Raw genomic sequence first — 14,914 nt, forward strand, 5'->3', positions numbered from 1 at the left:
AGATGATAAGCAGTCTTAACTCCAAAACAAGCTCAGGAGTTTTAAAGGAGCTATTATCCGAAGGTATATGGAAACCTTCTGGGAAAAATTGGATTTCTCTTATGACCACATCTGGAGCCAAGGGTAGTATGGTAAGTATACTGTTGTGATGTTAATTTGTCTGTGTTACACTGCTATGTTAGATTTTAGCAGGTTAGGATACAGAATGGCATGGATACAATGAATTTGCTTTTGCAACTATTTTGGATGGATTCTTTTATAAAGTAATCAAGTTTTGCTAGTCTGGCATTTGCTTTTTTCAGTTGATGATGTAGAACTAGTTAGTCTGATTGTATTTTCAGTGTTAAATATCACTTTATTCACTGTATACTTTAGTATTTTCCATTTGATACAAGTCTTGTTGATATATTTGATGGCATTTAACCATTTAAAAATATTAAGTTGATTCATATTGTTTTGAAACAGGTCAATTTCCAGCAGATATCTTCTCATTTAGGCCAGCAAGAGTTGGAAGGAAAACGAGTTCCACGCATGGTTTCTGGAAAGACTTTGCCAAGCTTTCCTCCCTGGGATTGTTCCCCTAGAGCAGGAGGGTTCATTATTGATCGTTTTCTCACAGCCCTTCGTCCACAGGAATATTACTTTCATTGCATGGCAGGGCGTGAAGGGTAAAAAAGGCTTATGGACTGAACATGATAGCAGTTCGTTTTGAATGTTTTATTGTTACGTGTATGGTTGTTAGTGTTGTGTATTGGTGTTTGCTTGTGTGTATTGTCAAGAAGTGACTGATATATAATATATACTTATATGCTTATATGCTTGTCTGTATTGTCAAGTAAAAGTTATAATGTCACTTAATACGCGGTAACGTATACACGTTGCAAATCACATTATCATTTCAGCTTTATGAATATACTATAAAAAAAGATGTAAAAAAGAAAACGATTTTAAGTGAGTTTAAATTTAATCTCAGGGACATTTGCTTAGATGTATTGGTATATAAGTAACTTGAACTAGGTAATGCATGTTCTTGCATGTGATTACATTTCAACTTTATAATGTGCACGTTGATTAGCTGCTGACATGCATCTCATTGCTCATTTGTTTATGTTCTTTTCAAAGCTGTCTGAACCATTCTCTTCACTCCACAACACTTTCCCTAATGGAAAATCTTTCAATTCATATTCTGGATAAATAATTTGATAGTATTTCACATGTAAGGTTTATTTCTTCGATTACAGTATGGTTGTCTTAACAAATGAATGTTTGCTGCTCAGGTTGGTTGATACTGCAGTTAAAACTTCTCGGAGTGGTTACCTGCAAAGATGTCTAATGAAAAATCTTGAGTGTCTCAAAGTTAGTTATGATCACACTGTTCGTGATTCTGATGGTTCAGTTATTCAATTTCGTTATGGAGAAGATGGCGTAGATGTCCATCAAACCAGCTTTATTACCAAATTTGAAGCCTTGTTGATTGTATGGACTTGATTTTTTACTGCTATTATTGTTATTTTTTTGAAAATCCTAAATAATGCATGCAATTTGTATGTTGTTTATATGTTTGTTTATTGTGCCAATTTCAGAATAATGAACTGGTTTACAGCAACTGTTGCCGTGAGCTTGACAGATCCAGTCCTTATATTAGCAAGTTGCCTGATGCTCTTAAAGGAAAAGCTGAAAACTTCATTCGTCATTTTTCTTCAAAGAAGAGAAATCGTAGTTCATTGAAACGATCAGATTTCTTGAAGTTGATGGAGCACAAGTATGTGTCAAGCCTTGCGCAACCAGGAGAGGCAGTTGGTGTTTTAGCCTCTCAATCTGTCGGGGAACCAGCAACACAAATGACGTAAGACCCTATTTTTTCCGGGAGAATATTTGTCTGCTTCTTGATGAGCCTCCTTCTTGTTATTAATTTTTTTTTTTTTTTTGTATTTAAAGTAAAATGACCAGATAATTTATGGCAATTTGGAAGGAACAATTTTTATTAACGTGGCAGATAGTACTTCGATATTGCCCAGCATATGCTTAATTTGAACTATTTTTCATATAAATTGCTGGATCTTTGAAATCATAGCCTGAACTAATAAGAATAACTGCTTTATACTTGCGTATGGAGTTTGTAACCAAAAGCTGGTTTACTGTTTTCCACTGCGGTAAAATGTTAAGAGAATAAAACTTCCCAAGTTAAACATTTAAATTTTATGCCTCATAAGGGAGCTAGTGGGATTGGAACTGTATATCTGTTCTTTTACCAGCTACTATTTTTCAAAACTTAAGGTGTAAACAGTGCTTGTTATTTATTCTTTTGCATTTTTATTCTGCAGCTTGAATACTTTTCATCTTGCTGGTCGAGGGGAAATGAATGTGACTCTTGGAATTCCGCGTCTGCAAGAGATCGTGATGAATGCCTCAGAACATATACTAACTCCATTTATGACATGCCCCTTGAGAGCTGGCAAATCGATGTGAGATGCTGGCATTGCTTTCTGTTCTCTAATCTATTTGTTTGTAGTTTTGTTTCTGAACACCCCTTGCTTTCTCTATGTGTAGATACTTATACAAACTACAATACATATGTTTGACATAGTTGTTGCTTGCAGGGAAGATGCGATTTCTCTTTCCGATAAGTTGAAGAGAATAACTGTAGCTGACATTATTGAAAGTATGGAAGTGTCTGTTGTACCAGTAGTTGTTTGTAATGGTCAGATTTGCAGAGTATATAAACTTGTGATGAAGCTATATAAACCTAAACACTATCCGAAATACACGGATATAACACTTGAAGATTGGGAGGACACACTAAGAGTTCTCTTTGTGAGGGAGTTGGAGGATGCCATTGAGAATCATGTGGCACTGCTTTCCAAAATTGGTGGCATTAAAGATTTTAAGACACAGAAATCCACCACAAGTAGCTCAGATGATGTAGACGGCAATGAAACGGATACTGCAAAGAAAGGCCGGAGTAATGATGACGATGACGATGACGATGGTGGGGCTGATGACACAGAAGGGGATGAGGATCTTGGTTTTGAAGCACAGAAGAGAAAACAGCAAGTTACTGATGAGGTTGATTATGAAGATGATCCTGAAGATGAGACACGTGATAATGAGTTATCAGAAGTATCTGATGGTGATTATGGTGGAAGTGATAACGAGGATGATAAGAACATCAAACTTGATGCCCGTGATTCTCAAGGACTTGAAGACCTGGCAGAGCCTGATGGGGATGTCTCACCTCCTGAAAAAATTGATCGGAAATCTAAGCCCAAATCTAGTGGTGAAAAAGAGAAGAAAAAATCTGGACCAATAAGAAAGAAATATGACAGATCAATTTTTGTGGAAGCAAAAGGGATGCATTTTGAGATCCACTTCCAATTTACTCACGAACCACATATTTTATTGGCTCAGGTATACGAATTTCTTTGATTTTAATGAGTTAACTGATTTTACAAATTTCTACTAGGTCGGACGATTTTATGATATAAATCTTGTTAGGATTTTACGTAAATCTTGATTTCTCTACCTTGGTTATGCCTAAAGAGCAACATAGTTATTCTAGTCTTGTATGCAGTATGCTCTGCAATTCTAGGTTTGATTCCTTTGCAACTACGAAATATTAGCAAGGTGCTATCATGGTAATTTTATAGAAAAGATGCATATGCTGTAGATTTTGTCAAGTTGTTATTTGAGCTTAGACATGCAAATATTGTAGAGACATTAATGCATGAATGATGTTGAGGGAAGATGGTAACCTTCGTTTGGTTGACAAGTGATGGTTAACAAATGAGTGTATGTTATCTCTCTACCTTCTCATTGCTTTCAAACATAAAAAGGCTCACTTATTTTTGAATTAATTTTATGCAGATTGCTCAGAAAACTGCCAATAAGGTTTGCATCCAGAAGTATGGAAAGGTTGGCCAATGTAAGGCTGTTACTTGCAAAGAAAGTGGAGTAATCTACTACGGCGACAATCACCGTACAAGGGAAGATATCCCTGCTGCCGAATTGGAAAAAATAGCAGCACTTCAAACTTCTGGTGTGAATTTTCAAACATTTTGGGACTTGGAAGATCATCTTGATGTAAGGTACATTTATTCCAACGATGTCCAAGCTATGTTAAAGACTTATGGTGTGGAAGCAGCCAGAGAGACCATCATCAGGGAAGTTAAAAATGTCTTCAAGTCTTATGGAATATCCGTAGACATCCGGCACTTGATGCTTATCGCTGATTTCATGACTTTCGCTGGTAAGTATCGTCCGATGAGCAGATCCGGGGGCATAGCATTCTCTACTTCCCCTTTCCTCAAGATGTGCTTTGAGACGGCCTCCAAGTTCATCGTCGAAGCATCTTCTCACGGCCTGGTTGACACCTTGGACACTCCGTCTTCTAGAATTTGTCTTGGTTTGCCTGTGAAGATGGGAACCGGTTGCCATGACTTGTTACAGAAACTGGAAATATAAGATCGTTACTATGTTACTCCTAGATCTCTGGTTGATTCATGCCTAGAAAATCTGGCAAATTTTGACACCTTGTACAATTCATTGTTTACAAATTTTTACAGGCACATTTTTCTCTGGTTTAGTAGTTTGTTTGGAGGCAGTAGTATAATGCTTTGAAATGTCATTCCCATTTCCATCAATAGCTATGTATAATGCGATTTTTTTTGTATAATATCTACGTTTAACGATATATTTTTAAAATGTGGATTTACTCATGTTCTTTATTAATATTATATATTTATTTATTGTGTCTTGTGTTATGTAAGGTTGTGTTTGTTTACAAATAGGAATCACCGAGAGAAAGGAATACAAAATTATGTTTTGAATTAATATACTGTTCGTTGAAAGAGACATGGAAAGACACTAGTAGGATATAACTTATCTGTTTTTTTTTAATTGTTTTCATTAATTTTTTATAATTATAGTTTTATTATTTTATTTTTCTTATAAATTGTGTGAAAGAAAATTTAAGTAAACTAGATTTTTCATAATTTGTTATATCTTATATTTAGTTTATTACCAAATATATAAGATAATAATTTATGCTTGTCTTTTATATTATGTTTTTATTGTACGACTTATTTTTAAAATAAGTTTAACTACACGTCTAAGTATTTTTGGCAATTAAGTCTTAATTAAGTTAGTCCAAATTCAACAAAATCTATTTTCATCACATCAGTGTGTACACACATGTGTTTCAATAATGTAAAACATATTCTTTTTTTTTCTTTTTTTTGAAGGAAAATGAGCTCAACACATTTAGTGGAGCATACAAGAAAACATAAAATAAACTTTTGAAACTCTTATGGTATCTCCGGCATAGCCATCAATAACATGAGTTACCTTTTGCACCACTCTCTAGAGCAAGAAAACGTCCTAGTAACACAATCTCCCACTTCCACTGTCTTGTTCTGAAAAATAACCTCATTTCTACACAACCAGATGTTTCTCGCACATCTTTTCTCAAAGTCGTCGTCCTCCAGCTCTCAAAATGTTCTTTTATGGAGCCTGTGATGCTCCAAACACGACCCACATGACTTATCCATGCGCACCACACCTGCCAAGCATACTCACACGTAACAAACAAATGTTGTACAATTTCAATTTCCTTACTACACATAACACATACTTTATCACTTTGTTCAATGGTGCCTAATATGCTCAAGCGATTTTTTGTATTAACTCGGCCTACAAGCACAAACCAATTAAACAACTCTACCCTAGGTGGAACAATTCCTTTCCAGATTCCATTTGTGAACTTATAGCTGAGAATATCATCTGTCAATGTCTGTACCTGCAAAACCTGCACAAATGAGTTAGTAGTATAAACGCCTTCCTTATCAAATTTCCACACTACTCTATCTTGTGCGTTTGCTATCAGTCTCACAGCTTGCAAGATCTCAAGCATTTGGTTCAAACTGTCGGTCTCCCATTGGCGGAGTTCTCTCCTCCAATGAAAGTTCCAAACCCACTCTATTCCATCCCAAAATCCACAGTCCCAATCACGAATCCCTTATTATCTGAAATTAAGTAGAGTCTTGGAAAGGAGTCTTTCAGCTTCCTCGACTGTAGCTATGTATCTTCCTAAAATCTGGTTAGTCTACCATCGCCTACTTCTATAGCCAACCCGTCAATCATCCTCTGTCTAACATGTTGCTCCTCGATTTGCAATTGACAGATATCTCTCCACGGACCCCCTTTTGCTGGTATAGCTCGAGTAGACAATAACTGCGCAGGGTTCAGATTATTGTAGGAGCACACTACTTTCTTCCATAGAGGACATTCTTCCTTGGAGAATCTCCACCACCACTTAAACAACAACGCGGTATTACGAATCATCGCATCTCCCACACCTAGTCCCCATAGTTTCTTTGGTGCCTATATCATCTGCCATTTGACAAGAGCCAGTCCAGGTCGTCCGTCGTCTTTTTCCCAAAAGAATCTTCTTTGCAATGAGATTATTTTTTTGGCCACCGTAACTGGCATTTTATACAAGCTCAAATAGTACGTAGGCAGACTATTAATCACGGATTTGATGAGAACCAACTTCCTCGCTTTACTGAGTACCTTTACTTTCCACAGGCTCAGTTTCTCCTCCACCTTATCTATTACTGGCTTCCAAGTTTTTACTAGCCTCGGGTTTGCTCCTAGATTAATTCCCAGATACTTTACTGGTAGATACGTCGCCTGACATCCTAATAATCTACACATTTGACCAACCCACTCTTGACTACAATTTACCGGTATCAACATAGACTTGTCAAAGTTAATGCTCAATCTTGACATGACTTCAAAACACCTCAGGAGTCTTGTAATTTCTCACTGTTCCTCCTCTGGTGGGCAGAACAGTATAGTGTCATCAGCAAACTGAAGGTGGGATAGCTATATATTGTCCCTGTCAACTAAGAGAGGAGATATTCTCCTATTTCTTACTGCCTCCTCGATCATCCTGTTCAGCACATCTACAACAAGAACGAATAGAAAAGGTGATAACGGGTCGCCTTGTCGAAGCCCTCTATCTATCTTGAACGGTTTTGATGGAGCCCCATTAACCATTATAGATATAGAAGCTGATCTAATACACTCTGTAATCCATGCCCTCCATCTTCTTCCGAACCCCATCTTTTCCAGCACAATATCAACAAAATTCCATTTGACTATATCATAGGCTTTCTGGAAGTCCAGTTTAATGATAGCTGATGCCTTCTTCTTCAATTTCAGCCACTGTACAATTTCACATGCAATTAACGCTCCATCATGTATTCGCATGCCCTTGACAAATGCACTCTGTGATTCTCCAACTAACCCTGGCATTACACTCCTCATTCGTCTTGTCAACACTTCTGATATGGCCTTGTATATGCAGCCAACCATACTGATCGGTCTCAGGTCCTTTATCTCCTTCGCGCCCATAAACTTTGGAGCCAATGCTACCCAAGTGATATTGGAGTCTGCTGGTAATCTCTCTGTCTCAAAGAAGCTCATCACAACTTTAGTGAATTCTGCTCCAATCGAATCCCAACATCTTTTTATAAAATTCATGTTGTATCCATCACTACCCGGAGCCTTAGATGATTCACAATCCCATACTGCCTCCTTTATTTCCTCCTCCGTCGGTAACACCTCTAGTGCTTGAGCTTCCTCCATCTCCAAGCGATTAAGTAAACCATCTCGAAAACTGATATTTGGCGACTCATCCTAGTGGTATAGGCTCCTGTAAAAATCTCTAATTGCAACTTTAATCCGTGCATGATTCCTTACCAACCTTCCATTAATCATTAAAGACTCAATCCATTTATTCCTTCTTCTTGCTGATGCAATATTATGAAAATATGTGGTATTCCTATCCATCTCCTTAGCATGTTGAGACCTAGACATTTGCTTCCAGTGTATATTTTGTCTCTCATACCATACCTCACAACATCTTACCAGTGCCTTTCTTCTTACTTCTATTGTACCATCATATACTCCGTTGCTAACTATGTCATCCATTTTCTTGATCTCGTCCTCAAACCTTTGGATCTTCTCACGTATATTCCCAAAGTGCTGCTTGTGCCATCTACCCAGTGGTTTTGCCATTGCCTTCAGTTTATCCAGGAATTGCACATCCCCTAATCCCCTCCATTCTTCCTTCATCATCTTTAGAAAACCTTCATGCGTGAACCATGCGTCTAGACTGCGGAACGGTCTTGGTCCTTGAGCTATTTTTCTATCTTCCACTACCAGAGGACAATGATCTGATAGGCCCCTCGGACTTCCTCTTAGGCGAGTATCTGGGTAAGCATCTAGCCATTCCAAGCTAACCAGGCTTCTATCAATACGACTGCAGGATTAGCCTCGAAACCATGTATACTTGCGATCATTGATTGCCAAGTCCACCAACTCCATATCATTTAGCCATGCTTTGAAGTCTTCAACAGAAGCTGACAAGTTGGTCGCCCCTTTTCTTTCCTCTATACGCACAATCTCGTTGAAATCTCCCATGTAGCAAAATGGGGTTTGACACAATCCTGTAATATAGCTTAATTCCTCCCACATTAAGAGTTTTTCGTCTCTCACATGCGGGCCATACACCAGAAAAATTGTACAGTGAAAATTATCTTTGGTCATCACTCTTTCTACACATAACCACCTATCTCCTTTATAGCAATTCATCAATTTAAATGCTAATTCATCCCAAATTAATAGTAGACCTCTGGAAGCTCCAACAGAATTGACACACTCCCAACTAGCTCTATCGTTACCCCAAATTCTAGCTACATCATATTTATCCACCACTTCTTTTTTTGTTTCTATTAGTCCTAACATATCTACTCTAAATTTATTTGTGAAGTTTTTTTTATCATGTTCAGTTTTGCAACACCTCTCAACCCCCTAATATTCCAAGAGCTTAAAATCATTTATAAATTTTATTACATACCTGCTTACGGCATTTTGGACGACTTCTTCTGATTTTCTCCTTTTGTTTTGACTGTCTTCACTTCAGAGCTATGGCCTCGTTTTGCTCCTGGAGGATTGCCATGATGTCTTCCTCATCACTGCATGGTATTGCTCTTGATTCGACCGCCAGTTTCCAGGCCTCTTTATTCTGCGCCATTTCCTCTTCCCAACTCCGCATTTGCTTACCTTTGCCCATCACTGTGTCTTCGTGCATATCCACCTCTGTTCCAAACTCTTCCACTACTTAGTCCTCAGGTTCTCCTGCTTTCCCAATCCCAGAAGCTTCTCCCAGACCCACGACTTCCCCCGCTATGAACTTCCTGCCTTCTGTATCACCGGTTGCACGTCCATCTTCTTGTGCATCTATTTTTGTCATTTCAACTGTACCCTCGTATGACCTCTGCACATCTCTAACCTGCCCTCTTCCTTCCACCTCAACTTGCTCTGAATCACTGCTCATCCTATTGGTACTTTCTAATTGGTGGTCAGTTGTAGTGCCTCCCGTATCCTGTTCGTGCTCCTCATGTCTGCACCTTGCTCCGTCCTCCATGTCGACACCGGTATACTGTCTGTGGCTCCCTTCTCATGGGAATGTGTCGGATTGACAGTTGAACTGACGATGTGATATCACAGCCAAATATAACATGCATTCATCGTGTGCATATTTTATCTGTTTGCTTGCTTTGTCGACTTAAATTGCTTGCCTAGTTGTATAACATGCCTAATTGCCTATTTGAATTACTTGATATACATGCTTATACTTGTGCTTTACTTGCATTGTATTACTTGTGTTTTCTACGGGGATTAAGGAGGTTTAGAAGGCGGTGGCGATGAGATCACATGGAGGATAGGTTGGTGAAGGCTATGGGACAGCGGAGAATTGTTAGTTTAGAATTTCCTAAGTTAGATTACCCCTTTTTCAATATGGTTTTAAAGTTAATGTTTTAAAGTTTACTTATGTTTTAAGCATGAATCTTGTGATGGATATTGTTCATACCCTGACCGGGCTCCTCCAACTCGGCAAATTCATAGAAGGTCCGACCTCGTCCTAAGGCTCACGCCTAAAGGTCGGACCTCGGACAATAAAGCAAGGAAGGCCCATCAAAAGGAACGCAGCCCAAAACCTAAAGGCCGAAAAGGCCTAGAAAAGGCGGTTCCACAAAGATAGAGATAAAACTCCCAAAGATAAGATAAGATAAGAATATCTTATCCAGGGAAGATCACGGCCAACTACTATAAATACACTGGAGCACCCAGGTATGACATTCATTCCACATTCTACACATATCTGCTTGGACCCATGCTAACTTAAGCATCGGAGTGTCATTGCAGGTACAACCACCAACCACTCCGCATATCAAGCTCGGGTCCCTGAACCCCCACCTCGGGCCTCTCCAGACGACCGAGCTACACGTTTCAGGTAACCCTCGGAATAGATATGAAGTTCTAGGATTGCCTCTGGCGTCCCAGAGTCTTATATCTTACATCACTGGACACTGTTACCATACTAAGAACCTTCGGTTCTCATACCATATTCTGTTATTGTTATTCAGATGTAGGTCGTAACCCACCACGGTGAGTTGCTTGATGGTGACAGAGCGGAGGATCTTCACTATGTTTTGAAGTCTTTTTTATTATTATGTTTAGCTTCTCTCACTTTTGTATTTATTTTGCCTAGAGACTTACTTTGAGAGGAAGTTTGTATAAGCTGTTTTACTTTCTAAACTCTGTTTTTGAGTTTAATCCTTCATCGGGCTTCTAGAATATATTATTTCTTTCTATTTAATATGTATAAGCTTCAAAATTGTCGTAACCTTTGATTAACCTTTGCTTTACGACGTGAGGTAAGACTTAGGGTAATTAGGGTGTTACAAAATAAGCCCAACTTGGTAATTAAATAAATTCAGCCTTGTTCAAAAATTATTTCACAATAAGTGGCTGAACCTTGAGACTAAGGAAGAATAGACAAGCCCATAACCAAAATGGATGAATCAAAGAAAGAAACCCAAAGTTCTCAAAGCATGCTTCGGTTACTCCATCTCTTGGTAATTGGAACTTAAAATTCAATTTGATTTAATTTTATTCAAAGTTTCCACCGAAAGTTTCTCTCTTCTATCTCCTCTCTCTTGCTTCGGTCACATCATGTGTTCATCCACAAAAAAGAAAGAAGAAAATAGAAGGTTCAGAGATCAGATTTTGAAGAAAGGCAAAAAGATTTTTGCCAAATCAAGGCAATGAAAAGGACTTTGGTCAAGAAGAAAATCTCTCTCGGTCAAAGCACAACAAAAGTTTATTTCCTCTTTTATGTTACAAAGAGGAACGAAGAAGAAACTTCAAGGATTCAAGCATGGAAGAAGTAACAATGGAGAACGTGAAGCCATCTTGGGTCAGAACCATATCAACTATCAGAATAAAAGCTTGGGGCCAAAGTCAAGATCAATGGTCAAGATTGAAGAAGCTTGAAGAAAAAAGATGAGAGAGAAGAGGTGAGCATGCATGCAACAACCTCGGGCCTCTCCCTCCTCTTTGTTGAAGCCGCTGTTACTCTGATGTTGGAGAAGAAAGAAGGTGTGAGGGTTGAACAAGCTTCGACCTTGAAAGCTTTACCTTTCTATATTAAGGGTGAACGACCAAGTTTGAAGGCAAAGAGAGTAAACGAAGAGCACAGAGTTCACTCTCATAGCTACCCAAGCTGTTAGAGTTCTTCTCCTTCATGTAGTTTATTTTGTATTTTCTTTTTCTCAGTTTAGATCTGTCTGAGTCTCATTATAAAAGGCAAACATGGTGAGGTTTGTAAGAAAAAAACAATGAGAGAAAAAAGACAGTGAGTTAAAATAGTGAGAAAAAGCCATAAGATGTCTCAGAAGTTCTTTGTACATCTTTATGTTTTGTGTCATGATCCTGTGAAAATTTCCTTACAAGTTGGGTTAGCACTTTACTGTTGAAAGCTAGATTTGAGTCCTAGTCAAATTCAGATTGGGTTTAGAATATGGATTTGTTCCAGATAGGATTGGGTAGATCCTAGGAAAGCATTGGTGTTTGTAATCTTGAAAAAGAGATAGTGAAATTCCATCATAGTTGTGATAGAGACTGGATGTAGGCTATATTGCACCAAGTAGCTAAATCAGGATACATCTGATATTTTTCTTCTTCTCTACTTCGATTCTGTTTCTGTTACTTAGGAGACAAAAATGAAAATGTCTCTGAGCTGACCATGAGACAAAAGAAAAAATATCTCCTAAGCTCCCTTGAGAAAGAAAAAGTAATATTCTGCAGAAAGAGTAGTTAAGATTTAACTCTCCTCCTCTTAGCCACCGATAACCATCAAATACATAGCAGCATCAAGTGAACCTCAATTAACACACAAATAAGTCGAAATAAATTAAGAAATTAACAAAAATTATTTAATGATGGCAGCAGAGAAAATCAGAACTAATAAAAATGTTTGTAAAATGTTGGTGTTATTAGCGATGACAATAACGAAAAGAAAAAGAAAGACGCAACATTAAGAAGAAGAAGGAGGAGGAGGAGGGAGGGGGGAAGAAGAAGAAAAAGAAATTGCATGCGCGAATTTAGAGGAAGAAGAAGAAGAAAAAGAAAGACGCATAATTTAAAAAGTTGTTATAACAACTTGATTAATATTTTATTTAGATGTAGAACTTTATTGTTTTCAAATTAAATGCAGCCTATAAAATAAGGTTAAAGTAAAAATAGTTATAAAAAAATTAAGTGCATATCAATTTGGTTTTTGAAAGTTTAAACGTTTCAACTTTCAAATTGGTCTTTAAAAGACAACTATTAATTAAACTATGACAATTGATATAATCACTATTTAGTTAGGTTTTCTAATTGTCTTTTAGGAGTAAGAATAAGTAAATATTAAAATTGGTTTCTAATAAATTTTAGAAGGGATATTTTGATTTTTAATAAAATTTTATTATTCAATGAAAAATCTCGAAAATTATTAGATTAGTCTTTCGTCGCTTTTAATAAAATTTTTAGTATTCTTAGTAGCCAGATAAATTTATAACAAATTTTATTATAAAATAATTTAGTTTTCAAAAATATAATTATAAGAAAAGAGACTAATTGGCTTTCGAAGACTTCTAAAATAATAAAAAATTATTAAAGATCAAAATGTTTGATCCAATTATAGTTATATATTATGAATTGAACCCTTCATTTCATAATTCATACTATACTGGTCAAATAAAACAATAACGGTTCAAATATGTATTTGGGCATTTTATTTCATCCAGTAGCTGAATATGCACTTGGTTATTTGGCATTCCAGCCATGCCTGCACATGAAGAGTCTTATCAATATGGCAGGGTGGTGGAATAATACCAAACATTCATAAGAAAAAAATGTTTTTTTGAACAACATAAATAATAGGTTAAAAAAAATTAATTTTAATTTTAAAAATCAAAATTTAAATTAATTAGATATAATTTTTGTTAGTAACCTAAAATTCAATCCGATATTGTTAACTTTTTATATAAATTCAATATTTTGTTAATTATTCAAATAATTAATAGTTAGTACCTCCTATAAAGAGAAGAAAGAGTCTATTGGTCCTAATTAAAGAGCATTAACATATTCATTAACAAAAAGTTAGTTCTCTATTATGGACCGTTGCAGGTCTAGCCCGATTGGCAGTCGGGTCGGGGCACTATTCCTGACCCAAGTCCGAACCATCCCTCAGCAGGGAGAATCCAACGGGTCGGTTCCTAACACTCGACCTGAAGCACGAACGACTTACCATCTGTACGACCTACGCCACCGCGACCAGCGACCGGTCGGGTCGGTTCCCTCGGGATAGCACCCGAAGCCCCGATCCAAAAACCGGAACGACCTAATCCTCCCACGTGGACCAGGACAGATCGTAGAAGCTTCCTGGTCAGTGGGCTAGGTCACCTATAGGCCCACCCAACATAGTATATAAGGGAAGAGGCCACCTCTTCCCCCGAGGTACGCATCATTTTACTTAATTTGGCTCTCACCTCGTACGAACACTGACTTGATCGTTGAAGTGTCCTTGCAGATGGTTATCCCCCTCGTCCATGCCACCTTCGGTGTCGCCAGATTTTGACCCACACACCTACTCCCGATCCAAGTCAGCCCAAGGCCTCATCCACTCATCACAACCCGACCCCCCGAGCACCCGAATCTCGCAGGTAGCGAACATTGGCGCCGTCTATGGGGATCCTGGAGCAGACATGGAGCGACTCCCCACGTCGGAGGAGCTTCGGGAAGGAGGATGGGCCCGCTTGAGTAGGGCAAGTTCGATGGCTCGTGGCGCCGAACACCCGCGATCCTCCATTCAGCCAAACCAACCAATCTACACGAAGGCCCCAGAAAGACGTCCCTTCGGAGGAACGGGAGCCGACGGCGCTAAGATTATGTAGGAGCTTAGACACCGAGTACAAAACCTTGAAAGGGAGCTTGCAGCGAGGAGTCGATCCCACGGACAGGTCGTCACATCACAAGTAAATGGAAGCTACCAGGCCAAAGACCCCACTATGAAAAAATATCTGGACCAAACACAGGCACAACTACGCCACTTTTCAGAAATACAGATTCAGCATATACCTCGGGAACAAAACGCCCGGGCAGACGCCCTCTCAAAACTCGCCAGCACCAAGCCCGGAGGCAACAACAGAAGTCTCCTCCAGGAAACCTTACAATCTCCCTCCGTGCTAAGAGAGGAAGAAACGCTAAATATATCCAACCAACAGCAAGGATGGATGACCCCCATACTCAACTACCTGAAGTCGGGAACTCTTCCCACCGAAAGAAAGGAAGCTAAAAGACTCACGAAAGACGCCCAGAATTATACACTAATTCACGACGTATTATACAGAAGAGGATTCTCACATCCCCTCCTTAGGTGCGTCCCGACCTCAGAAACAAAGAACGTCCTCGAAGAAGTCCACGGAGGCATGTGTGGGAACCATCTCGGAGCTCGGGCATT

General features: G+C 38.5%; 1 protein-coding gene across 1 annotated transcript in view; it reads left to right on the forward strand.

Moving 5' to 3' along the window:
- The window catches only part of LOC107474649 (DNA-directed RNA polymerase I subunit 1), a gene marked incomplete in the record, with an annotated part of 13,468 nt that extends 9,007 nt beyond the window's left edge, over positions 1–4,461 (forward strand). The window contains 9 exon segments of the mRNA XM_052257845.1: positions 1–131; positions 183–192; positions 303–364; positions 466–668; positions 1,278–1,476; positions 1,584–1,846; positions 2,325–2,465; positions 2,601–3,408; positions 3,865–4,461. Of these exon segments, the coding sequence (XP_052113805.1) occupies positions 1–131; positions 183–192; positions 303–364; positions 466–668; positions 1,278–1,476; positions 1,584–1,846; positions 2,325–2,465; positions 2,601–3,408; positions 3,865–4,461 (2,414 nt within the window).
- Between the last annotated feature and the right edge of the window lie 10,453 nt (positions 4,462–14,914).

This window comes from Arachis duranensis, chromosome 2, assembly GCF_000817695.3.
Source record: "Arachis duranensis cultivar V14167 chromosome 2, aradu.V14167.gnm2.J7QH, whole genome shotgun sequence".
NCBI lineage: Eukaryota > Viridiplantae > Streptophyta > Magnoliopsida > Fabales > Fabaceae > Arachis > Arachis duranensis.